Source organism: Carcharhinus amblyrhynchos, chromosome 12 (genome assembly GCF_965287045.1).
Source record: "Carcharhinus amblyrhynchos chromosome 12, sCarAmb.v2.hapA, whole genome shotgun sequence".
Taxonomy (NCBI): domain Eukaryota; kingdom Metazoa; phylum Chordata; class Chondrichthyes; order Carcharhiniformes; family Carcharhinidae; genus Carcharhinus; species Carcharhinus amblyrhynchos.
The window spans coordinates 53858694-53885072 of record NC_137335.1 but is presented as its reverse complement, the minus strand read 5'-3'; the positions used below and the strand labels follow the sequence as shown (position 1 = coordinate 53885072).

General features: G+C 38.8%; 1 protein-coding gene across 3 annotated transcripts in view; it reads right to left on the bottom strand.

Annotated features, from left to right (window-relative positions):
• The window catches only part of spata17 (spermatogenesis associated 17), a 276889-nt gene that overhangs the window by 206638 nt on the left and 43872 nt on the right, over positions 1 to 26379 (bottom strand). For all 3 annotated transcript variants that reach the window (XM_080200544.1, XM_080200542.1, XM_080200543.1), the window contains exon 7: positions 16528 to 16728. In XM_080200544.1, the coding sequence (XP_080056670.1) occupies positions 16528 to 16728 (201 nt within the window). The remainder of the gene's footprint in view (positions 1 to 16527; positions 16729 to 26379) is intronic.

Genomic DNA, 26379 nt, shown 5'->3' with positions numbered 1-26379 from the left:
GCACAGATCTGTGCTGCTACCTGTTAGGTGGTAAATGATAGACTGCCCGAGTTCAGTGCCATATAACAGGTTCCAGCTACTCGGGCGAGAGCTTGTGACATACCTTCCACTTCTTCCACTGGGCTTTGGACAAAAGGTATATTTTCCAGGTCTGTAATTATGAGATGTTCAATAGTGGAGTTAAGGTGCCATTTATCCTCCAGGCCACAATATCTCCAGTGGCCAGAATTATTCTTCTGCTGCAGATGCATCTGTCCTTGACAGTATTGGTTGGAATAGCCACTACACAGTACTTGTGGAGACAAACTCCTGTCTTCACAACGAGAATATCCTCAATGTTGTGTGGCACTATCACTGTGCTAAATGGATAGACTTTGAACAGACCTAGCAACTCAAGACTGGGCATCCGTAAGCAGTGTGGGCCATCAGCATCAGAACAGAATTGTACTCAACCACAATCTGCAACCTCATGTCCAGCATATCCTCTACTCTACCATTACCACCAAGCTACGGGATCAACCCTGGTTCAACTGAGAATGAAGGAGGGCATGCCAGGATCAATACCAGGCATACCTAAATATGAGGTGTCAATCTAGTGAAGACACAACATAGGGTTACTTGCATGCAAACAGACTGGGCTTGCCATCCAAATACTATGGCTATCAGAGCAGGTCAAAGGCTAAGAATCCTGTGGCGAGTAACTCACACCCTGACCTCACCTTCGTCAAAGTCTGTCCACCATCTACAAAGCACAAATCAGGAGTGTAATGAAATACTCTCCATTTGCCTGGATGAGTGTAGGACCAACAACATTCAAGATGCTTGACACCATCTAGTACAAAGCAGCCCTTTTGATTGCTACCCCTTTCACCAATATTCAATCCCTCCACCAATATTCAATCCCTCCACCAATATTCAATCCCTCCACCAATATTCAATCCCTCCACCAATATTCAATCCCTCCACCAATATTCAATCCCTCCACCAATATTCAATCCCTCCACCAATATTCAATCCCTCCACCAATATTCAATCCCTCCACCAATATTCAATCCCTCCACCAATATTCAATCCCTCCACCAATATTCAATCCCTCCACCAATATTCAATCCCTCCACCAATATTCAATCCCTCCACCAATATTCAATCCCTCCACCAATATTCAATCCCTCCACCAATATTCAATCCCTCCACCAATATTCAATCCCTCCACCAATATTCAATCCCTCCACCAATATTCAATCCCTCCACCAATATTCAATCCCTCCACCAATATTCAATCCCTCCACCAATATTCAATCCCTCCACCAATATTCAATCCCTCCACCAATATTCAATCCCTCCACCAATATTCAATCCCTCCACCAATATTCAATCCCTCCACCAATATTCAATCCCTCCACCAATATTCAATCCCTCCACCAATATTCAATCCCTCCACCAATATTCAATCCCTCCACCAATATTCAATCCCTCCACCAATATTCAATCCCTCCACCAATATTCAATCCCTCCACCAATATTCAATCCAAAGAGTAGCAGCTACGTGTACCATTAACAAGATGCACTGCAGGAACTCACCAAGGTTCCTAGGCAGCACCTTCCAAATCCACGACTACTACCATCTAGAAGGAGAAAAGCAGTAGATGCCTGGGAATACCACCATCTGAAGGGTCCTTCCAAATCTCTCATCATCTGGACTCGAAAATATGTCACCATTCCTTCCCTGTCACTGGGTCCAAACACTGGAACTCCCTTCCTAACAGCCACTGTGGGTGTAGCCCCAGGGACTGCAGCGGTTCAAGAAGCCTACTCACCACCATCTTTCGAAGGGCAACTAATGATGGGCAATAAAAGCTGGCCTAGCTGTTAATGTCCACATTGCATAATTTTTTTTTAAAAATAGCTGGGAGTTGGCTCCAGCATATTTTAGAGATAATGGTCAGGATTTTACGCTCCTGTCCAATTGGCATGAATGGCGAAGTGAGCACAAAATCTCACAAGGTCCAAATTGAGTTGTACATTGGTAGGAAATCCCACTGCGGTTGTGCCCTTCTCCCATCAGCTATGTAAAGAGATTCCCAACATTCAAATCCCCGCAATCCCCCCGCCCCACCATTGTATTAACCATTCATGACAACATGTTTGAATTATGACAGACCTCCCACAGCATGCACCTGGCATGCAGCCACACTAAAGCAGCTCAGGTGAGTGCATTGCTCGTGGGGAAAAGGGTCATTCCTGGGCTGTACCCTTGGCACTGCTCAGGCTCTGCCCCCAGTGGGGTGGGGAGTGGGTGGTGTTCTATCTTTACTTTATTGCCCTTTCTAAATGCTGCCCTAATCTTTAGGAAACTAACTTGCTGGTGGGACAGGCTAGCCAGCGTGATGTTGTGGGACACACCCCTTGGATTCTATTTTTCAAAGTTCCTCACAACAAGGCGGAGAAAGTCATCGTTGGGACTGATGCCTTTAGACACCTTTTCCTGTCCACTGCAACACTACGAAAAAATCATTCTGTTCAGTGAGTCTCCACTGCCTCTGAAGGCTAAAAATTCCTCTAGCATGAATCATGGCTAGTCAGCCATGCCAGGGTAAAGCCTTTGTCCATTTAAAAAAAACATATAAAGTAACCAGGATGACACAGGTTTTTTTTCATTTAATGTCTTTTGATCATGACAGTGAGGGAAAAACCAAGCAAAAGCAGAGGTAAACTTGTGACTGGGGTGTTAGTTTAATAAACATGGACTTAAAATTAAAATGAGGCACAATCCTGGGTAACTCAAGTATGCCAAGAAAATAGGATTTTGATCTTGTAAAGTGACATAGGATGTAATGTTAGGATGAATAAACAGTACATCACCCAAATGTTTTTGACATACAGCAAAGATCGTCAGAAAATAACTTTTACACATAAGAACATAAGAAATAGGAGCAGGAGTAGGCCATCTAGCCCTTTGAGCCTGCCCCACCATTCAACAACATCATGGCTGATCTGACGTGGCTCAGTTCCACTTTCCCGCCTTCTCCCCATAACCCTTAATCCCCTTGCCTATCAAAAACCTATCTACCCGCGTCTTAAATATATTTAGCAAGGCAGCCTCCACCACTTCAACGGGCAGAGAATACCAGAGATTCACCACCCTTTGAGTGAAGAAGTTCCTCCTCAACTCCGTTCTAGACTGACCCCCCCTTATCTTGAGGCTGTGCCCTCTAGTCCTACTGTCCTTTCTGAGCGGGAAGAGCCTCTCCACCTCTATCCTATCCATCCCAGTCATCATCTTATACGTCTCAATGAGATCTCCCCTCATTCTTCTAACTCTAACGAGTACATAGAACATAGAACATAGAACATTACAGCGCAGAACAGGCCCTTCGGCCCACGATGTTGCGCCGACCAGTTACAAAAACAATGACCCACTAGCCTATACCAATCCCTTTTCGTCCATAAACCTATCCAGAGATCTCTTAAACGCCCCCAAACTAGACGCATTTACAACTGCAGCAGGCAGGGCATTCCAATCCCTCACCACCCGCTGGGTAAAGAACCTACCCCTGACATCCGTCCTGTAGCTACCCCCCCTTAATTTAAAGCCATGCCCCCTCGTGCTAGCTTTCTCCATCCGAGGAAAAAGGCTATCACTATCCACCCTATCTAAACCTCTAATCATCTTATATGTTTCAATAAGATCCCCTCTTAGCCGCCTTCTTTCCAACGAAAACAACCCTAAATCCCTCAGTCTCTCCTCATAGGACCTCCCCACCATACCAGGCAACATCCTAGTAAACCTCCTCTGCACCCTCTCCAACGCCTCCACATCCTTCTTGTAATGCGGGGACCAGAACTGCACACAGTACTCCAAGTGCGGCCGCACTAGAGTAGTGTACAGTTGCAACATTACACTGCGACTCCTAAATTCAATCCCCCTACCAATAAACGCCAAGACACCGTACGCCTTCTTAACAACCTTATCTACTTGATTCCCAACTTTCAGGGATCTATGTACACACACACCTAGATCCCTCTGTTCATCCACACTATTCAAAGTCCTCCCGTTAGCCCTATACTCGACACATCTGTTGCTCCTACCAAAGTGAATTACCTCACACTTCTCCGCATTAAATTCCATCCGCCACCTCTCGGCCCAGCTCTGCAACCTATCTAAGTCTCCCTGCAGACTATGACACCCTTCCTCACAATCTACCACACCTCCAATTTTGGTGTCATCAGCAAATTTACTAATCCACCCAACTATACCCTCATCCAGATCATTAATAAAAATTACAAACAACAGTGGCCCCAAAACAGATCCCTGAGGCACGCCACTCGTAACTGTACTCCATGATGAATATTTACCATCCACCACCACCCTCTGTCTCCTATCTGATAGCCAATTCCTGATCCAACTTCCTAGATTACCCACAATCCCATACATCTGCATTTTCTGCAGAAGCCTACCATGGTGAACCTTATCGAACGCCTTACTAAAATCCATGTATACCACGTCAACTGCCTTGCCCCCATCCACCTCTTTGGTCACCTTCTCAAAAAACTCAATAAGGTTAGTAAGGCACGACCTACCCGCTACAAAACCATGCTGACTATTTCTAATCAATTCATTACACTCCAAATAACTATAAATCCTATCCCTAATAATTTTTTCTAAAACCTTGCCCACAACAGAAGTAAGACTCACCGGTCTATAATTCCCGGCAAAGTCTCTGTTCCCCTTCTTAAACAATGGGACAACATTCGCTATCCTCCAATCCTCCGGGACTACACCAGAGACCAATGACGACCTGAAGATCTGAGCCAGAGGCTCTGCAATCACCTCTCTAGCCTCCCAGAGAATCCTAGGGTAGATCCCATCCGGACCAGGGGACTTATCTATTTTCAGCCCCTCAAGAATTTCCAGCACATCCCCTTTATCAACCGTAATACTGTCTATTTTACACCCCTGCAACCCAATGTCCTCCTCAGCTATATTCATGTCCCCCTGCGTGAACACCGAAGAGAAATATTGGTTCAATACTTCTCCAATCTCCTCCGGTTCCACACACAACTTCCCCCTGCTGTCTGTAACTGGCCCTAATCTTGCCCTGACCAACCTTCTGTTCTTGACATACCTATAGAACGCCTTAGGATTCTCCTTAATCCTATCAGCCAAAGTCTTCTCATGTCCTCTTTTAGCCCTTCTCAACTCACTCTTCAACTCCCTCCTAGCCAATCTAAAGCTTTCTAGTGCACTATCTGAGCCCTCCAATCTCATCCGAACATAAGCCTCCTTTTTCTTTTTAACCATCGACTCAACTCTTTTAGTGCACCACGGTTCCCTAGATCTACCAAATCCACCATGCCTGACAGGGACATACCTATCAAGGACTCGCAGTAGCTGCTCCTTGAAAAAACTCCACATTTCAGACGTTCCCAGTCCCTGTAATCCCCTAATCCAATCCATGCTTCCTAATTCACTCCTGATAGCCTCATAATCGCCCTTACCCCAGCTAAAATTGCTGACCCGAGGTTCATGCCTATCTCTTCCCATCACTAAGGTGAACGTAACCGAATTGTGGTCACTATCACCAAAATGCACACCAACTTCCAAGTCTAGCACCTGGTCTGGCTCATTTCCCAGCACCAAATCCAATATAGCCTCACCTCTAGTTGGCCTGTCTACATACTGAGACAAAAAACCTTCCTGCACGCTTTGTACAAACACTGACACCTCTAGCGAGCTAGAACTATAGCAACTCCAATCAATATTCGTAAACTACAAGACTAGTTTATTCAGCCTCTCCTCATAGCTCAACCCCCTCAACTCCTCAATACGAGTGAAGCAAAGTTAGTTTTATAGGTAACTTTAAAGAACAGGTTTGCCATTACATTTGCATACCAACAAACAGCCTCTATGTAGCTGGAATATACTTCACAGAGTTAAATTTGAACACTTGCTTAACACAACAATGCTTGATTATCGGCTTGACACAACAATATAATTTAAGATTCAATAATCCAACAGGTGAGCTCATGAGTATCACATCATGACTACAGTCCGAAAGAGCACACAATGCAGAAACACAAGGGCTAATAAAAATAAATGATTCATAGTTAATTTATATTCACTTGTGTTCTACATTAATAGAAACCCATAATTGGAACCAATTACCATTAAAAAGCAATGACTGTAAATAATAGCAATGACAAATAAATATCCATCACAGAGCTGGGGAAATTATGAACATCAAAATTGATTTCAAAAATTCTTTTTCTGACATGACATATTTGGGACCTTTGCAAATCAGCTATTTTCAATGAACAACTTCCACCCGATCAATTCTCAGCCATTCAGTACTATGGAGTCGAGTGATGTGAACTTTGCTACTGTATTTTGTCAAGCACTCAATACTGGTGCTACCTGGCAATTAGAATAATTCCTGCACGTGCTAAGTTAATTAGAAAGGAGGAGGGGAAGGGTGCTTACATTAGGATTTGCAGACACCACTTAAAAGAGGATGTGCATTCTGGCTGCAAAAAGCTGTACAACAATTCCTGGAAGAAAAGCCTGAAGCAAGGAGCAAGCAGTAAGGAGGCTACCAAAAGAAACAGATAGGTTAGGCAAGTGGGCAAAAGATCTGGTGAACAGACTACAATGTGGATAAATGTGAAATTGTCCATTTTGGCAGGAAGAATAAAAAAAGTTTATTATCTAAATGGTGAGAGATTGCTGAGCTCTGAGGTGTAAAGGAATCTGGGTGTCCTAGAGCATGAATTACAAAAGGGTAGTATAATAGGTGCAGCAAGTAATATGAGGGAATTGTATACAAAAGTAGGGAGGCTATGCTTCAGTTGTACGGGGCATTGGTGAGGCCGCATCTCGAGTATTGTGTACAGTATTGGTCAGAAAAAAAAATCCAGGAGGTGGGTCCCATGACTTCATGCTGACAGGGTAGGGCCAGCAACATTGTCTTCCATGTGATTGGAAAGGGTGTCCCGATGTAAGCATGATAAAAACAAGAAAAAGAGCCCCACCCCATGCATACGCACCCACCCTTTGAGAATCCTTTCACAGTGGCAACTGCATTATACCATTGGTAGAGGCATGGGGACAATCAGAACAGGAAATTCCAACCACATAAAAGGCATTTGGGGACTCTCATTGAATTCTCTGCCCCACCACCATTCTCACCTGCCGAAAATGGGGGTGGAAAAGCCACCCCTAAGCAGCAACTTAATCAAAACCTTTAAAATCCTGAGGCATACCAACAGGGAGGATGTGGAGAACATGATTCCTCATGGAAAATCTCAAACTGGGGGTCACTATTTAAAAGTAAAGGATCGCTCATTTAAAACAGAGATGAGAAGAAACTTCTTCTCTCATGAGTCTCTGGAACTCTCTTCCTCAAAGGACAGTGGAAGCAGAGTCTTTGAATATTTTTAAGGCAGAGCTAGGTAGATTCTTGATTAACAAGGGGGTGAAAGGTTATCAGGGATTGGCAAGGATGTGCGGTTGAAGTTACAATCATATCAGCTATGATCATGTTGAATGGCAGAACAGACTCAAGGGGCCGAATGGCCTGCTCCAACCACTAATTTGTATATAACTGAGATTTTCTAATGTTGCAGCAAAGGCTTTGGTGCAGCAAGTCGAGAGACAAATACAAATTCTTCATCATTCAGAGCAGAAAGTCCTGTTTGCATCAACTTAGGAGGTGGTGGAAAATGATTGCTGAGACTGTCAATGTCAGGAATACCACCACAAGAATATAGCTGAAAAGCAGGGAAAGATAAACAATGATCTAATTACACTTGTTAAGATAAGAAGTGCCAAAATATGTTTTCATCATAGCTTTTAATAATGTGTAAATTATCAGAAACACAGGTAAAGGGCTTTGTAGTTATGTATTTGGAACATATATAAATAAGGGACAATTGTGGCACTAACTGTTTGATAAGTGTTAAGACTAAACAGAGTAAAAAGAGAACACTCTCAGAGAGAAAAAACTGTATTTTAGTTTTGATCATATCAACTAGCTGGGATCCTGATAACATTGGTAGTAGAGAATGTTTGGCCAAAAAGGTCAAGAATGGAAACCAAGAGTTCTTTTCAGACAGAAGGTTGTAATTAGATTAATTTGGAGAACAATGGCTTACACCAATGTAAAGTCAGGGGTTGATTTTGCACTATTGTTCTGTGAGGCTGAATGTTGTGATCAATACAAAAAAAATTAAGTGGAGAAATGGACAAAGGCTACGTCCTCACCAAATAAAAAAAAAACAAGATATGGACGTGGTACTTTCACTTCCCATCAGAAGCAGGACCAGGTGCAAAGTATTTTCAGGGCTAAAGACACATCATTTAGACAATAAGAAAGGTTTGGATAATCTCTTAAAATTCAAAGACAGAATAATTAAGAAAGATAACCTATTAAATGCATATGAGGCATGGTAAAACTTTGATAAATTTAGAAAAATGGATAATTATTCCATAGAGGAATGGATCATGGAATTTAACATTGTATACAAGATTACAAAAATTTCATCTGGAGATCCCAAAGTCACTGCTTGTGTTCAAATTGTTGGATGGAACTAAAGTATCAAACATAGATAGATTCCTGGACTGACTAGAGTTAGATTCTCAGAAAAAGATATGCTTTTGGAACAGATGTCTGAAGCTTTAAAAAAAAGTTCTATGCAAACATTCATTTCCAACCACTTTTATGGCACAAGTGGAACCTTTGTCAACAACCTAACAGATGGAGGGAGGGTCCAATGCTAGCAGCATTAGACCATTTTGATATGGGGTACAAGCATCAATACGAAAGAAGACCCACTAACAAAAGGAATGAGGATAGATAACATTTTGGTAGCTCAAACAGACAATAGGAATTGGGTAACTATATTTGGAAAATGAACTCTAGGATAACCAAAGAATAGTCAATAGCTGTTTCAGATGTAATTTGAAATTTCATTGTGTGGTGATCTGTCCAAAATGGAATAACAAGGTTTTTGAAATGACATATGACATGGAAGATTCAGAAAGGGAAGATAACAATTCTGATGAGTCAAAATGAATTGTGTTGGTCACCAGAACCTGTAGTCAGTAATGAGCATTCCAGTTGTGGACTCAATCAATCGTGCTGTGTTGGACCACGGTGTACATCCCATAGTACGTGGAATGGATTGGTTAAAGTGTTATCTAGATTTTCTAAATAGTAAAGACCAAAGTTAGGTTAGAGAATATTAAGGTTCTACTTACCTCAGGTTCAGAGATGATAACACATTAAATTCACTAAGGAAAACGGTGATTCCATGAAAATAACCAGAATAAACCTTTTTATCGGCACAGATGTAGTATCCTGTGAAATACCCTTACTGTCTATGGAATCTATGGAATAAGGCTCAAAGTAATTATCTACAGAACACGAAAAGGCAATTATTTTCAGGAAATCTATAGATTTACACAATCAGGACGTTATTGTATCCTTTTTAACAAGACCTAATTTCTAATCACTATGTTAAAGTTTTGATGACATTCAGGAAGTAGGATTTTAAAGGGAAAATATATACTTTTTTTGTCATGACATGGGTAGTCCATGCAAAGAATTCACTTCAAATGGTTGGCAGCTAGAGTTCCAATCAATTAGTTTATGGGAGAAATCCAAAATTAACTTTGGTGGTGTGGGATCATCCCCAACCTTGGAAGAGACTATGATTAGGTCATTTTTTCAAGTTTTTGAATGCCCTGTGTAGTAAAGTTGAAAGCGATTCATCATGGCTTCAAGCAATAATATACATAGAAGAGTCTGATGAACTGCAATACATGTCTACTCTCTTCTCTTCCCTGGCTCCAATGGAGGTTCCTCCCCATACCAGGACATGTGCCCTTGCTCCCAATTGGATCAGCCTACCACACGGCCTTTCCCTAGGGTCCTGGCTGATCACAGGGCTTTCAAAGGATTGCCTCCTTAAAGGGGCCACATTACAACACTCCTCCCCACTCAATTCCAGAGTCCACCTATCAATGAAACAAAAGGAACATCACTAAATACAGGCATCTAAAGCAAAACAACACATTTGGACACTCCAGGAAAAATCTTCCGAACTATGAAGGAACCTTTCAACTGACTTTGGTAAGCAAGGAATCTGAGCATGAGGATGCAAAACACAAATTCATCAACCTGGGGTTGACATCTCCTCAGTAGCTACTGCCTCCTTGGCTTTGGAAACTGTGGGTTGCCCTGGCTCCACATTAACAATAGGAATCCTTGGGGCCACGGGAGGACACATCTGTTGGTCCCATGGATCAGGCCCAACTCTCTTCCTCAAATGATCCACTTGCTTTTGTACACGGCAACCTTGTACTTCTAAAAGTAGGAAACTGGTCCCATTCTTTCCACAGTTTTGCTAGCCACCTATAGTGTCTTTTTCAGGATGGCAGCCAGTGACTATGACATGCCTCAGGCGTTGGTGCAGGGACCACAACTTTTCACAATATACATTAACGATTTGGAAGAAGGAACTGAAGCACTGTTGCTAAATTTGCAGATGATACAAAGATACGTAGAGGGACAGGTAGTTTTGAGGAAGCAGGGGGGCTACAGAAGGACTTGGACAAGTTAGGTCAAAGAAGTAGCAGATGGAATACAATGTGGAAAAGTGAGAGGTTATGCACTTTGGAAGGGGGAATGGGTGCATGGACTATTTTCTAAATGTGGAAATGCTTAGGAAATCAGAAACACAAAGGGACTTGGGAGTCATTGTTCAATATTCTCTTAAAGTTAAAGTGCAAGTTCAGTTGGTAGTTAGGAAGGCAAATGCAATGTTAACGTTCATGTTGCGAGAGCTAGAATACAAGGACAGGGATGTACTTCTGAGGCTGTATAAGGCTCTGGTTGGACCCCATTTGGAGTACTGTGAGCAATTTTGGGCCCCGTATCTAAGAAAGGATGTGCTGGCCTTGGAAAAGGTCCAGAGAAGGTTCACAAGTATGATCCCTGGAATGAAGACTTTGTCATATGAGGAACTGTTAAGGACTCTGGGTCTGTACTTGTTGGAGTTTAGAAGGATGAGGGGGATCTTATTGAAACTTACAGGATACTGCAAGGCCTGAATGGAATAGACACAGAGAGGGTGTTTCCATTAGTAGGAAAAACTGGAACCAGAGGACTAAAGGGATGATTCATAAAAACAGAGATGAGGAGGAATTTCTTCAGACAGAGTGGTGAATCTGTGAACTCTTTTGCCGCAGAAGACTGTGGAGGCCAGGTCATTGAGTGTCTTTGAGACAGAGATAGATAGGTTCTTGATTAATAATGGGATCAGGGGCTATGAGAAAAAGGCAGGAGAATGAGGATGAGAAAAATATCAGCCATGATTGAATGATGGAGCAGACTTGATGGGCTGAGTGGACTAATTCTGCTCCTATATCTTCTAGTCTTATGTATCCTGCTGCTTCTACTCTGACTATCATGTGGTGCAGGTAGTAATCCTGAAATCACTACATTTGATGATTGGAAGATTGTGACTAATATCTGTTATTTCTATTTTTGCTTTTTCAGCAACCTGTGTTGCGCTCGATGGGCTGAGTGGCCTAACTCTGCTCCTATGTCTTACGGTTTTATGTCAGTCCACCTGCCATGCTCCTGGCCATCACTAAATCTACGACTTGGAAAACTCTCTACCTTGTTCTTGAATCATGTTTTTCTTTCTGGGAGACTTGCCTAGCCTCCATCCTCCGCACCAAGTCTGGAAATACCAAATCCAAATGGGGTTGGAAGTGGCATCCCATTAGTAACTCAACTGGCATAACCCCTGTGATCGTATTTGGCGTAGCATTAAACAACAACTAACAAACTTGCCAAATGTTAAGGCAATGGCCTGTGAACTTGCTTTTTCATAGATGATTTGAATGTTATGTAGCTCATTCTGTTAAACTATTGGAAGCTGGCTGGTAAGGTGCTGACTGAATGTGGTGAATACCGTTTGAGTTAACAAATTTTTGAAACTCCTCTATGGTAAATACTGGGCCATTGTCTGATAATAAGGCCTCTGGGATGCCATGGATGGCAAAAGTGTGCTGGAACTTGTCAATGATGGCTGCGGTTGTTGTTGACTTCATCAACTGGTCATCCAGCCACTTAAAATGAATCTCATCCAGGATGAGGAACATATGTCCCACAAACGGTCCTGTGAAGTCTGTATATAGTCTTGACCATGGCCGACCTGGCTACTCCCATGGATACGTATTTGCTGGTGCTGGCAATGACTGCTGGGCTTCACAACTTGGGCACTGGCTGAATAGTCTTTCAATTTCTTTATCTATGCCCTGCCACCAAACATAACTTCAGCCAAGTGCTTTCATCCTACTTTATCCGGAGTGTGTGTCGTGCAATTCCTGTATGAAAGCCGTCGCCCCTGTGGTGGCACTATAACACGAGCTGCTCACAACACAATGTCCTCTCATGTTATTTCCTTCCTATGATTTTAATCTGAGTTATCGCCATCCTTGCATCACCATCCTCTTAACTTTTGACAACATTGGGTCCATTTAAATCCAAGTGTTTATATGAGTAGCTGAGATCAGCAAAGTCTCTATCAGGTTCAGTACTAACACTGTTTCTTGTAGTACAGGCAGTGACTGCACTGTCTGCAGCAAAGAGAGATGACTGAATGTGCTCACATTTGATATTTACATTCCAAGATAATGCTGGAAAGAGTAGCTGTATGCAGTTAGCAGTAGAGCCCATCTCTGCACCCTTGCAGAGGCAATTAGTGGCATTGGTTTATTCCTTTGAATAAAACCCAACAATGGCTTGTGATCTCATAACATGGTGAAATATCAAACTTCTGCACCGCATAAATTACTGCCAGATTTTCTTTGTCAATCTGAAAATACTTTTTCTCAGAATCTGATAAGGTTCTTGATGCAAATGCAATTGGCCTCTCGATTCCATCTGACAACTTGTGGGACAAGACTGCTCCCACTCCACATGGTGATGCATTACAGGTTTGTTGGATCAAAATGTACAAGCAGTGTCGATGACTGTAAGGCTTGCTTTACTTTTACAAACACTCTTTGTATGCGTTTGCCCCATTTCCATCACTGATGCTTCATCAAAAGCTGGTGAAGTGGGGCTAAAATTGTTGACACATTTTGTAAGAATCTGCTGTAATAATTCACCATTCCTAGGAATGATTTTAACTCTGATACATTTTCACATTGACACATATTGTATAATTACATGAAGCAGGTTATGACTGAATATGGACAAAGTGATACTGAAGTGCAGGATGAAGGTATTTATCCCAAAGGATAAAATTGGCAATGGAATAAAATATATGGCAGTAAGGGCCAATGAATGGAGGGATGCCACCATTATAGCTAAGAGCAGGAAAAGCCAACAGCAAATACAAACATTGACTGAATGTGCAAGATAAAGGACAAAATGTACGACTGATGGATTGGCAGAGTTTGGTAAAAATGTGGAGGGCCATAAAATGCAATGCGAGTACCGAAAGTGGACTGAATCACAGTCTTAGGAAAAGACCACGGATTTGCAAAAGTGACCCTGATGGTAGGAGAGAGAGCTTGTGCAGAAATAGTCCCGAAGCAGAAAGAAGAGCAAAGTAAAGGTCATAGTTTGACAAGAATAAAAATCATAGAACAGGCTAGGAACGCCATGAATAGTGGAAGTCATTATGATCGGGAAGGTTTCATGGTTACTAACAAGTTAGAAGATAAGTTGATAAAGGAGTTGGAAAGAATTTGGCATTTACATTGAAACAAAAGGCAGAGCACAGCCAGCCTTATCACATAGGTTGACACGTACAAAAAAGGTGCTTCTTGAAGGCACATTTAAGACTAAAGCTGGACTAGTGGTTCAAGATTTTGAAGGGAGACTTGGTAATGAAGATGTCAGAGTGGACTCCACCACTGCTGAAAAAAAGTGAGTTTGAACATTTTCTTAGCTCCTTTAGCAACGTATTCCTGGGAATGCAAATCAATTGATGCAAATACTACATTTTTGCAAGGTGAGAAATTTCAAAGGGAAGTTTCTGAAACCACGTAAAGAAGTTGGCAATATAGAAGGAAAATTGGAAATTAAGCAAGTTAGTTATGGTTGAATAAAGTGTCAAGAGTATGGTTTGTCTTGCTGAAAACAAGTTGCATTCAACTAAAAGCAGACCCAACAATTTCTGTTGGTATCACAAGGAGAAGCTAGAAGACGTCTAACGCACTTTGATGGTTTTCTATGCAGAGATTTTGTGGAATTTGAGTAACGGGGAATAGATCAAATAAAGGAGGAATTTCAGGATTGACCTTGCCAGCATGAAAGAAACGTTAGGGTGAAAAGAGATCTCTTAGGTAAAATGGATCGACACAAATCACCAAATATTTGATTGACTTTTAGAAAAAGGATAGCTTGCTTGAAGTAATTGTCAAAGGTTTTAGAAGAGGAACATCTTGTTATTATGATGGATTATACAAAATGCAGACTTTGCCTTATTTTGATATTGTGTGTGCATTATGAAGATTTTTTTCATAGAAAGGGAATCTACTGATAGTACGTTTATTACGTTAAGATACATAGGTGAAGGGCATTATTTAATTAAGTATTTGGAATGCATATAAGTAGGGAATAGTTGGAACTATTTATGAGGACTGTTGAGATTGAACTAGGTCAATAAATTCTCTGTAAGGAGAAGCTATATGTCATTGTTTGGATTTATATCAACTAGTTTGGATCTGATTAACAATAGCTGCACTACTTATAACCCCATTAACATGTCTCAGTGGGTAGTATTCTCACCTCTGAACCAGGCAATTATGGGTTCAAGTTGTATTTGAGAGATATCAGCAATAATCCAGGCTGATGTTCCACTCACAGCTCATGGAATACATTTGAATTGTAGCCCCTGTTGTAATGTGGGAAATTCAACAACCAATTTGCACACAAAAGGCCCACAAACAGCAATGTGATACTAATTAGTATGGCTGTTGAGGGTTAAGTATTGGCCAAGACATCAAGGAAATTGCACTGCATCCCTCAACTCTTCTTCAAAACAATGCCATGGGAACATTTACATCCACCTGAAAGGACAGATATAAATGTCTTAGTTCAACATCTCAGTTTAAAAATAGCACCTCCAACAGTGCAACTCCCTCACCAGACCATCAACCTCAATTTTGTGCTCAGGTTTTAGACTCAGTAAATGGTGTGCTGTCACCAAATCACTGCCAAAACCACTGCAAGATATAATAGTGAAGACATATACGTAAGTTAGATATTTTGCAGTGCTTTGAAATCAAGGAAAATGTTTATTTTTCTGAAGTTATCTGCTAATATGGCTGGAAGTTGAAAGATCTGAGTGAATGATTTCTAAAATTGATCTTGTTAATAAAGTATAAATAGTTGGTGCCACTAATGGGTCAAAGATTCTGGATTTTCTTTTGAATAAATTATATATATTGTATAAGAAAGCCCACCAATATTCTACTTTCTCAGAAGGCTAAGGAAATTGGCTTGTCCACTATGACTCTCACCGCATTTTACAGATGTACCATAAAAACATCCTTTCTGGTTATATCACAGCTAAGTATGGCTCCTGCTCTGTCTAGGATTGCAAGAAACTAAAAAGGATTGTGACTGAACCCCAGCCATCATAAAAACTAGTCTCCTATCCATTGACTCTGTCTACACTTCCTGCTGCCATGGAAAAGCAGCCAGCATAATAAAGAATCCCATGCACCTTGGACATACTCTCTTCTCCCATTGGAAGATACAAAAGTCTGAGGTCACATACCAACCGACTCAAGAACAGTTTCTTCCCTGCTGCCATCAGACTTTTGAATGGACCTACCTTATATTAAATTGATCTTTCTCTACACCCTAGCAATGACAGTAACACTACATTCTGCACCCTCTCTTTTCCTTCCCTATGAATGATTTGCTCTGTGTGGCACAAAAGGAACATTTTCATTGTATACTAATACATGACATAATAATAAATCAAATAAATTGTCTTATTTAAGACCATTTGCACTGAATAATTATACTTAAATCAATCATCAATGATGTATTCCATCTATAGTACAAACATCAACTTGTTCTAATATACTACACAAAAAACACAAGTATATTCAAATTCCTCTATTGATACCACCACTGCAACCACTACCTTACTTAAATTGGACTGTATTCCCACTCACAAACAAATAAGCTGCAGATGTGAATCACTGGCAGTGATGCAAAACCAAAGAAAATATTGCAACAAGTTGTTAATAATTCATATTTCTTTGGTTTACTATTGTCATGGAACAGAATATTTAACATCAAATCTATTTTTTATGCAATGAAATTTAACAAATGGAAATCTTGATATGGGAGTTTTCTATAAGCTATTAATTTTCTGTAAGCTTGTGTGTTGTGATTCACAGAATCACTGGTGACATTAATTGTGAGAAAAATATGAAGTAAAAACAACCTCCCTTTAATAAAATTGCTCAAATACAAAATAACAGTGTACCTGTGGTTTCTTTCTGACTACAGGTGGCAGCAGCTCGTATGGAGGAAAGGTGCATGGAATGTCAGGCATTGATGGATCCACAAGACCCTCAGTGGTGTTCTTCTTCCAAGATTTATTCGGAGTCAATGGTCTGACCTGTTGTAACCTACATTCCATCTCATTCGGGCACAGCAAATATGGAGAGTTATAAATACCTGGAAGCTAGGTAGAAAGGGAACACTCATTAACTCACTGCCATGAAGTAGCACACACAAAAGTTAAACATTTAAAATGTGAAACAGTTAAAAATGAAAAACTGTGCAATGTACATCAGCAATAACTATGTATATTCATTGAATTAATATGATAGTAAATGGCAGCAATGAAGTGTAGCTACACTTGGAATTTGACTAATATTATTTGCACAAACGCTGAATAGCAAATGACTACTTCACATCGAATTAATCACAAGGCATTATGGCGGTGTGCCCAATTTATAAACAGCATATACTGCACGTTTGTGTGCAAACTTTTTTCTTTATCATTCAAGTTTGTCACAAACTTTAGCAGCCTTTAGCCAGCAGTATGGTCTGGGAATCCATTTTCTTTGGCAATTTTCTAAACCCATAAAGACTTTGGGGAAATCTGTGCTCGATGTTTAAAAAAAAAACTACACCTGTGTTACTGCTGTACATTCAAGCTAAAACTGAACTCAATAAAGCTGTTGAATTCTCAGGAGTGACCCTGTTAATAGCTTCTTATTGACCTCTCTGCATCAAGTTCTACTTCTGGCTAGTGTACTGATCACATAGTAGGACAAATGAGCTGTGAAAACACTGATATTTTTAAGTATAAAATTCTGGGTTGTCATGAAAGAGAAAATGAGTTATGCAAGAGACACACTTTTGGCACTTTAAGTCCCCCTCCATCAGAGGAATTCATGCATGAACTGGAATATTAATTGCACCAGGTCAACCATATCTGCAAACGTGCCTTTTGTTGGCCAGTCATCCATTGAATAGCATTTAAATTCTGGACCCTTTTGCAAAGCTATCAATCCATCAGTCAGCTTCCTCCCCAATCTAGATGTTTTTCATATAGGCCTTTTATAATTAGGGCCACAGGGGATGGCAAGAAAAGGCACAAGAAGTTTAATGACCGTAAAGACGAGCATGAAGGAGATCAGTGAATGAAGTATTTGCTGGAGATAGGATTGCTGAATCAACACTGACCAACATACTTCATCATAATTATCAGGACATACAACTGCCACGGGATTTCTAAAAATCCCACTCAGCAAATAATTGACCTGATGTTAAGAAGAAGGTGGATTGTTAACACATTGCCACAATCCAACATGCAGTAAGATATTCAACATTTAATTATTCTCATTGAAAACTCAAAAGGTAACATTTCTGCTTGCCAATTGCACAATTACACTTTTAAATGAATAGCTGTAAACAGTCCTGAGTATTCCTGTGAGAACTGAAATTATCCATTGCCATGTAATAACATCCTTTCATTCACATAAAAGCTTTGAAAAGATTAATTAAACAAATACCATAATTAATGCTGAAAGCAATTAACAAAACAAGTCACTTGAGAAGCAGATATGACCTAATACTAACTATGGTTTTTTAGTTTGGCAAATTACTAAAGGCACAGTTTCAAGCAGAAGATAAACCAAAATTTTCCAAAAAATAGAAAGATAATTTATTGGAAAACCAGTGTTTCATTCATGGAGCCAAATTTGCTCTAGATGTATATTGTAGCAACCACCAAACAGCCTAATGTTGTATATTTTAAATACATATATTGGAGGAGGAAAAAATTCTTCTGAACTAGTCTATTTTCTAAATAGTTCCTAAATGTTTCATTGAATATTTAGCAATCATCTAGAGTTATTAAAATTTTATAGAGCAGGGGGATCTTTAGCATTTTATAACTGATTCTTAAAATACCATTTGATTAATAGAAAATAGTGATTTTATTTGAATACGTGGCTTGCAAAGTGGCAGGATGTGTGTGTGCAGTCTTGGCTCAAAAGTTTTTTAAAAAAGTAGTATGCCAATTAAGATACGATATTCGCAGCCCACCATTGGTCTTTACAATGTTTCTTTACAATGCAGTGAATAAGCACTGAAGTATAGGTATAACATTTTCTAAAGGAGTCTGCTTAGGTTCTTTTCATTTTTTGAGACAGATAACTATTTTATTAGCATAAACTTTATATTTGTTTACATATTTTGCATTTAAACATCATTATAATTGTTAGAGTTATTTATATTTTTATATTAACTGTTGATTTTCTTTCCCTTTACTGTTATTTTAGATTCTATCTTTCTTTTCATTAGTGAGGTTCTGTTGCTGTAGACTGCATATACTTTCTATATTAACTTAAATTATCTACAAAATTGATACAGTTGGTCTTTCTAAAATGCATTAGTACACAAAGTGTGCAACAAATTTATTTCTACCAAGGCAAGGCAAAAACTTTACATTGGAAGATAAGTGAATTGAAATAAATTATATTTACAATAGCAGTACTACTCCCAGCTAATTATATTGTATTAAGGCATTTCTCAGCAAATATAAAATGTTATGTACAAAAACAGCAAATATTTTCATTACTTTATCACAGACCAGTTTGTACTATCATTTCAAAATATTTTAAATAATTAATTTCAATTATTTGTATTTTTTGCAGTTAATTGCAATATTTATTGAAAGTCATTTGATTTTCACTATAGTAATTATTTATTTCTAAGGTTGCTTAAAAATTGCCATGAATTAAGTTTAAAATTAACAAATAATTAAACTGAAGTTGATACATAAACTACTGAAAATGGATATTGCAACTTTGAGGAATATATTTGGCAGCATTCTGCTATTAATATTATTTAAAATAGGATGACTAGCAGTAATTTTATTATAATTTTTGTTCCAAACAAATTAGACTTTATTGTAGCTTGTTCAAATTTCTGTATTTTTTTTAAAACGGACTTCTCTAAATTACTTTCAACCAACAGCATTCAAAACTGATTATTTGATTGAGGTGCCTATCTTTGCAATACACCTGTTCAGATACATACTACCTATTGCGCGCAATGCTTTGTAGTCTGTGCAATTCAACAAATTGCAAAATGTGTTACTTTTAGAAGCTTCAGAAATGCTTTAAAAGGGATCATTTTGTGTTTCTGGTTTGTGATGATCATTTGCAAATGAAGACTTTCAGAATTTTTATGCACAATATATGCCAACAGTGTTCAATTTAAGGTAGCAGTATACATAAAAATATATGCAAGATGCATGACTATACATTGACTTAATATGAAGTCAGATATGAACAAACACATTAATTGTATCTACGGTATCGGTTAACCTGTAATCTGATTTTTTTACATTACTTTATGAAAAAAATGCATTGATTTAGCATTGGTTGTTAAAAGCCTTTTAACAGACGCTGTTGGGTAACTTAGCTGATGTATTAGCATAAAGATAAATAAATTATCCTAATTCTACATGCAAAATCATCCAACTATAAAACATTATTTATCCAAAACATATATCGAATATACCACTTTTGGACATTGTATGTTTTGACTTTAAAGGAATTAACTTAACCTCTTTCATTTTTATTTTATTAGTGACGCTTATCCTTCCTGAAAACTTAAAACTGTATTGTGTTGGGAATGACATGAATGCAGACTGGAAGCTTGTTTTGCTAATCACATGATTAAAATTGAACTTTTTGATAGGATGATAGATACTTTTTGAACCAAGAGTGTGGGATCATTTGTTAAATGTGCCGCCAAGTTTGAAGCCAAATAATGTCTAGCAAGCTGTACATTATTTTATTTAGTGTATAAAGGGAAAATAATTCACCATTAGAATTTTATGCAAGGTATTATGAAAAATCAGTGTCATTGGAAGCCTTCTGTCTTGTAAAACAATGGTGTTATGGTGGTCAAGTGTTGCCTGGTGTAGCTCAGCAGCACCACTGATGTGGCAGTTTCTGCTATCCTTGCTGCAGGAGACAACATTGGGTTTGAGGTGATTCAGAATTCACTGGTCTCTGCTTCCTCTGGGCTTTCTTGACCAGTTGCATTGTTTATGTTCGCCGTTTCCAATGTCCTTCCAAACAGTCAGCCTCTCATGGCTTTCAGCAACTGTCTTCCACTTGTGAGGATCAATGTCAGCTATCTTCATATCTCGCCTGCAGGCACCTTTATAGTGAAGGTATGGATGTCCAAATAGTCATGGCCCAGTGGCTGGTTCACTGCACAATGAGCCTCCATTTTGCCTTCATCCGTCCGATGGACGTAGCATAGCCAGTGCAGATTATTTAGCGACAAATGTATGCTGATGGAATTGGCATGTTCCAGGATGTCTCGAGTTGCTGACCTTGTCCTGCCAAGAAAGCAAAGGGTACGTCTGGCACGATGAAGATGAAAACTGTTAAGCCTTTTCTCTTGCCTAATATGTGTTGTCCAGATCTCACTATACTAGGATTGCATTGAGTGCAAATGAATTGAGTGTGTTCTTAGCTTACTTCGGGTGCACCAAGATATTCCACAACACATTTGTAAATCCCCTAGATGTTCAAATTAAATAGATTAGCTTACACCTAACTTGGAAAATTTAAGGACACATTAACATTTTTATTGAATCTTAATACAAAATTACAGACACATGCACAAGACTATTGTGGAATACTTATTAGATTTTACCTTAGAGAATGCAATCAAATGACCACAATACAGAACTGAAACTATAAAGAGCTTAGGCATCTCATACTCTAGTCTTCTGCCATCCGTCACTGTCAATATTGATTTTCTGTTCATTTTAATAGGGTGAACTGAGGATTTTACAAAACTGAAATCAGCTGGTAAAAGTGAATGTAAACATTCAAATTACTAAGGATTTGAGCTGTTAATAAGATCTGAACTTTATTGAATTCTCAAAAAGCCATTACCTTATATCTAATGCCAACATTGCCTATAAATTCACTATTGCTAGGAACCTGGCCAAAGAAGATCAACAAAACTGATCATAATTGTAGATGACACACAAGTGTCAATCAGACCTAAAATTCCAGCCTGCAAACTGGATGATAAAAGGAAAGCTCTTGCCAAGCATTGCAACAGATAATTTTAGAAGCTTTAAATAGTTTAACATGGCCTGTATCAAAACCTATGAAGATTTGATCATTTATGTAGTGGTAGCAAGAACTGAATTGTGAAAGTATAGACAGGAATTGGAGGATGGAATTTTATGTTGGTAATGAAACCTTGAATTCAACATAACTAGGCCTTAAGTAAGAAATACTTTGAAGCATCACACATGTATTAAAGTCCTATATTTCCTACTGTGCTACAAGGAAATTACATTTAAACATTTGTCATTTTCAGAATTCAAACCTAATTATTTTCCTAAACTGATGAAGTTACAAATATATGTCAATATAACTATCTTTCAGGATTTGTAGGAACTCCTTCTTTTGGCTTCTCCCATTTCACTTGGGTCACCACAATGCTGGCTGATCATCCTTCTCCATCTTCTCCCCTCTATAACCCTCATTCCTCATCCAGTGCCACTGTATTTAAGCCTTTTGCCACTGTATCTTTCCATCTGGTCTTAGGCCTTCCCCTTCATCCTTCTTCCTAGTAGTTTCATCTCCATCACTCATCTCTCTTGCCTCTCCCTCTTCAAAATAAACAACCATTTCAATCTCTTCTCACTTACTTTCTTCAACGGTCTAACAATCTTCATTGATTCCCTAATGTACTGGACAACATATGGAACCTTTCACTTTACACCACACTTCCTGCTCAGCTTCTGGAGTTCTTTTCTATCCAGTTGTTGTTCCTCTCTTCTTAATGTTGTCCAAGCTTCAGCACTTTATAACAAAGCCAGTCTCACAACAGCCTTGTAGATTTTTCCTTTCAGTTTCAGTCATATTTTTAACTTTACATCCACTGCACTCCTTTCAATTGCTTCCATCGGAGATAATCTGTCACTTAATTTCCATTTCTATGATTCCATCTTCTCCCACCGCTGACCCAAATTACTCACTACCTCCAAATCTTTACACCTTCACTCTGATCCTCTTCCATGGACTCAAACTGACAGTCCATTAATTATTCAATAGAAATTTATTTATGTTGGAATACTACGTGATATTCTGATTTCTGAACTTGGCCAACTTTGAAGTTCATTTTTGAGCATCTCCTGCAAAGTATAGACCTCAGTTAATTACAAGTTCAACTGTATGATGACTGAAAACTCTGTTGACACGCACTAAGCACATTGTTTATGTGAAATCTACTTGGGTAAGCTATGAAAGCACCAAAGTACACAAAATTTTACTCCATTATATGGCTGAATGAGTGAACTAGAAATCCACTTCAGTGCATCGCAACAGGTTGAAGATACGAACAGGGAATTTTCTTTTAAACTTAAAGGAACACTTTAGTAAACAGTAAAATAAAAGCAAAAAACTGCCAATGTTGGTGATCCGAGATAAAAACTAAGTGCTGGAGAAACACAAGAGGTCCAGCAGTATCTGTGGGGAGTGAAACAGTGCTAACGTTTCAAGTCCAACATACCTCTTTTTTGGACTCAAAACATGAACACTGCTTCTCTCTTCACAGATGCTGCTAGACAAGCTGAAATTTTCCTGCACATTTTGCTTTACTTTAGGAGACAAACTCGTCTTTCAACGAAGTTTAAAAATTCTCTCAAACGCATAATTAAATAACATTAGCACCCCACCCTGTCCCCACACTCCATTTGCTTTTTCTGTGATCTTATATTCAATCTATGGGGATCTAATTCCCCAGAACCTTTCAAATAAGTATCAACAGACTATTGCCACGAGTGGGTTGTATCAGAGTTTAATTTAGTCCTGCATTTTTCAGCTGAAGTTATTGGACATAAAATAGGATTGGAGTTTCCTACTAACGTTTATCTTCCTACCATTTCTGCTGCATCTTTTCATCCTAACATTTCTCCTGCTGCCTCGCACCAAAAAATGAACTAATTCAGCACAAAGTATAGCTGAAACTAAGAATCTTCCTTGTTTGAAAATTCATCACTGCATAATTAGGGTTTTATAGAGTGTCATTAGCTGAATTCTCAAATTAGAGGAGTACATTTACTGCATTTTGTTTGTTGAATGTTCTACAACTGATGTTACTTCTTTTTGTATAATGACATTTTGGCTCATTAATATAACTGAAGTACAATTATTTTAAAAATGAACAACATTGCTAATTTAATTGCAATTATCTCTGGTTGAATCAGAGATTAATGTAGTTTTCAGTTAAAAATTACACAAATATTTTTGATATACGCAAACTGCACTGTATTATTGTATTGAAAATCATTTACTTCTTCTCTTTCACCTTCTACTAAGAAATTATTTTCCTTCCTTCTCCTACAAAAAGTCTCAAATTTATAAAAATATTCTCCAACTGCATTCAGAATGAATTCAAGACTGAAAATTGACATAACAATAATGAAGGTCCATTTACGAATTTATAATTCAAAGTCAGGAGATATGTACAAGAAACAGTACAAGATAAAACACATTTCCTGTGAAGAGCGAGCCTGTTTTCAATGAGTGAACTAGGATCCAAAATCAATTGTTGAACAAAGCATGCTGATTTCAACAATCAATCTGACACTCTGGCCATACAGTTGAAAACGGTTCATTGAAGATAGTAGAAAATGGTTTATTTGTATAGAGTATCATTATTTCCAATAACAACAGTAAAATCAGAGCTGAAAGAGAACAGCACAGTAACAATCACATTTGAGCTAGCTTTCCTGGCAATTTACTCCAGAAATCAAATGTGTTGAAATATGATAATGAAATCCATTGAGAGATGTATTGTTTCTTAATTCTTGTTGTATTGCTTCTTCTTTAAAAAAGTTGAGATGTATGGTTGCACAATCTGCAAGGGCTCCACAGTGCCTAGTGCAAAAGATCCTTATTCAGCGAAGTCCTTGTATGAAAAATGTTAATATTTTAATTTTCCACCTCTGAGCCAGAAGGTACAGGTTTGTAAACTTGCTCCAGGAAGTCTTGACAAGTATACAAGAACACTAGTGCGATATGCACAGTTAGCCTTCAACAGCAGGTGATGTCCAGTGTGCATGGGTGCCCAACCCCTCCCACGTTTTGTGCTGTTTGCAACAGTCTATTAAAAAAACCTAATCATATAAGACCAATCATCCTATTAACTGGAATAAAGATGGTTACAGCCAGAGATGTGTTCACTTCAGCAGATTTTAGATCATCAGTTTGTGAATCTTTTCAAGCCACCACACTATTTTCCACAAAGTAAGACACAACAATTTGATTCTGCCGGTCATCACAACCTAGCTCTCACTTGGCACCCACACATGTTCACTATTCAGTGATACCTGCTGGAAATGAATAACATGGGCTCTGGTTGATGATTTTTTTTTAAACAGGAATTCTGAGGCCAATTGTCCTTGCTGGAACTGGCTAATTCAGCACAGTGTAGACATATAACTGGAATTTTCCTAGCTTAAATTCGAAGTTAACATTCAATCCAGTGCAGTAACTCACTACATTGTAGGGAAATTTTTTAAATTAGTTGTTCATATGCAAGGAACATACTAATGCAAAAATGCTAGAAGTTGCACTTAAATATATGGGGTTTTAAAACATTTCCCATGAAAAAATGTTTTACTGTAACACTTTCAGATGTGTTCTTTATTCATTAAGTGAAATTATACACTGTAGATTCTGTGGATACCAGCTTTTAAAGTACAATTAAATGTTCTACACTATTGCCAATACAGAACAACGTGATCCAGTTATGGGTTATGCACCTTTAGTGGTAGATATTGAGTGCAAGCTCAATGGGCTGAAGGGTATTTTCTGCACTGTATGATTCTATGACTCCAGGTATGGGTTCATGTCTACAAGCTGGCATTAAAGGGCTGAAGTAAACTACCAACCAGCTTCTCAAAGCTGCATTGAGAATGATGCATTAAAAGATGGGCCATAATAATGTGTTTATTTTTAAATATCCTTTCTTTTTAATAATATTCTTGCAGCGGAGGCAGCATATCAATGGAAAGTTAAGTAGATTGGAGACCTGTGACCATGAGGCAGAGAAAAATAAAAAACTGCAGCACCTTAGGATGAAGGTGAAGTATTGCCTTCCTTTATGCCAGATTGGGCAAGTGGATCAGCTACCTGAGCATGAAATTTACTTACCTGTCTAGTCAAGGCCAATTTATATCATAATAGTAGCCATGGAATCAGAAGTAGGATAAATTACTTCTGAATCTGAAGGCAACCATTGACCTGCTTGAGACTGGAAAGTGAAGTATTACAGTACTGTCAAAACTGCTCCCAGTTTCAAGCTAAATGGGAGGTGAATTGAAATAGTATCTAAATTTCTTGTGTCAATCTAAGTGAGGGAGGCATAACCAATTAAAATTATAAAAACATTGCCAAAATACTATTCTAAACATCCTTATACCACATCTCCACCACCTACATTGATCTTGGGTAAATGAATCAGAAAAATTCATGTTCAGGTGGACAATTATAATTGAATCTATTTTTAAGCTTTATTTTGTTTTCACATTACTATGTTATCAGCTTTGTGTGGTACATGGATCTGGATTGGCCACTTATTATTTCACTGGCTGTAAAGCTCTTTGGGATATCCTGGGGACATGAATGCAACTTCTTTCTTTCATAAGACTGAAGTACACTTAACAAGATACTGGTGCATAGCTCATCACACCCATGTTCCTATATTGACTGCGAGTCTACTAAATCTTTCAATTAAAAACTCTCATCTGGATGTCCCAATTCTGCATTCC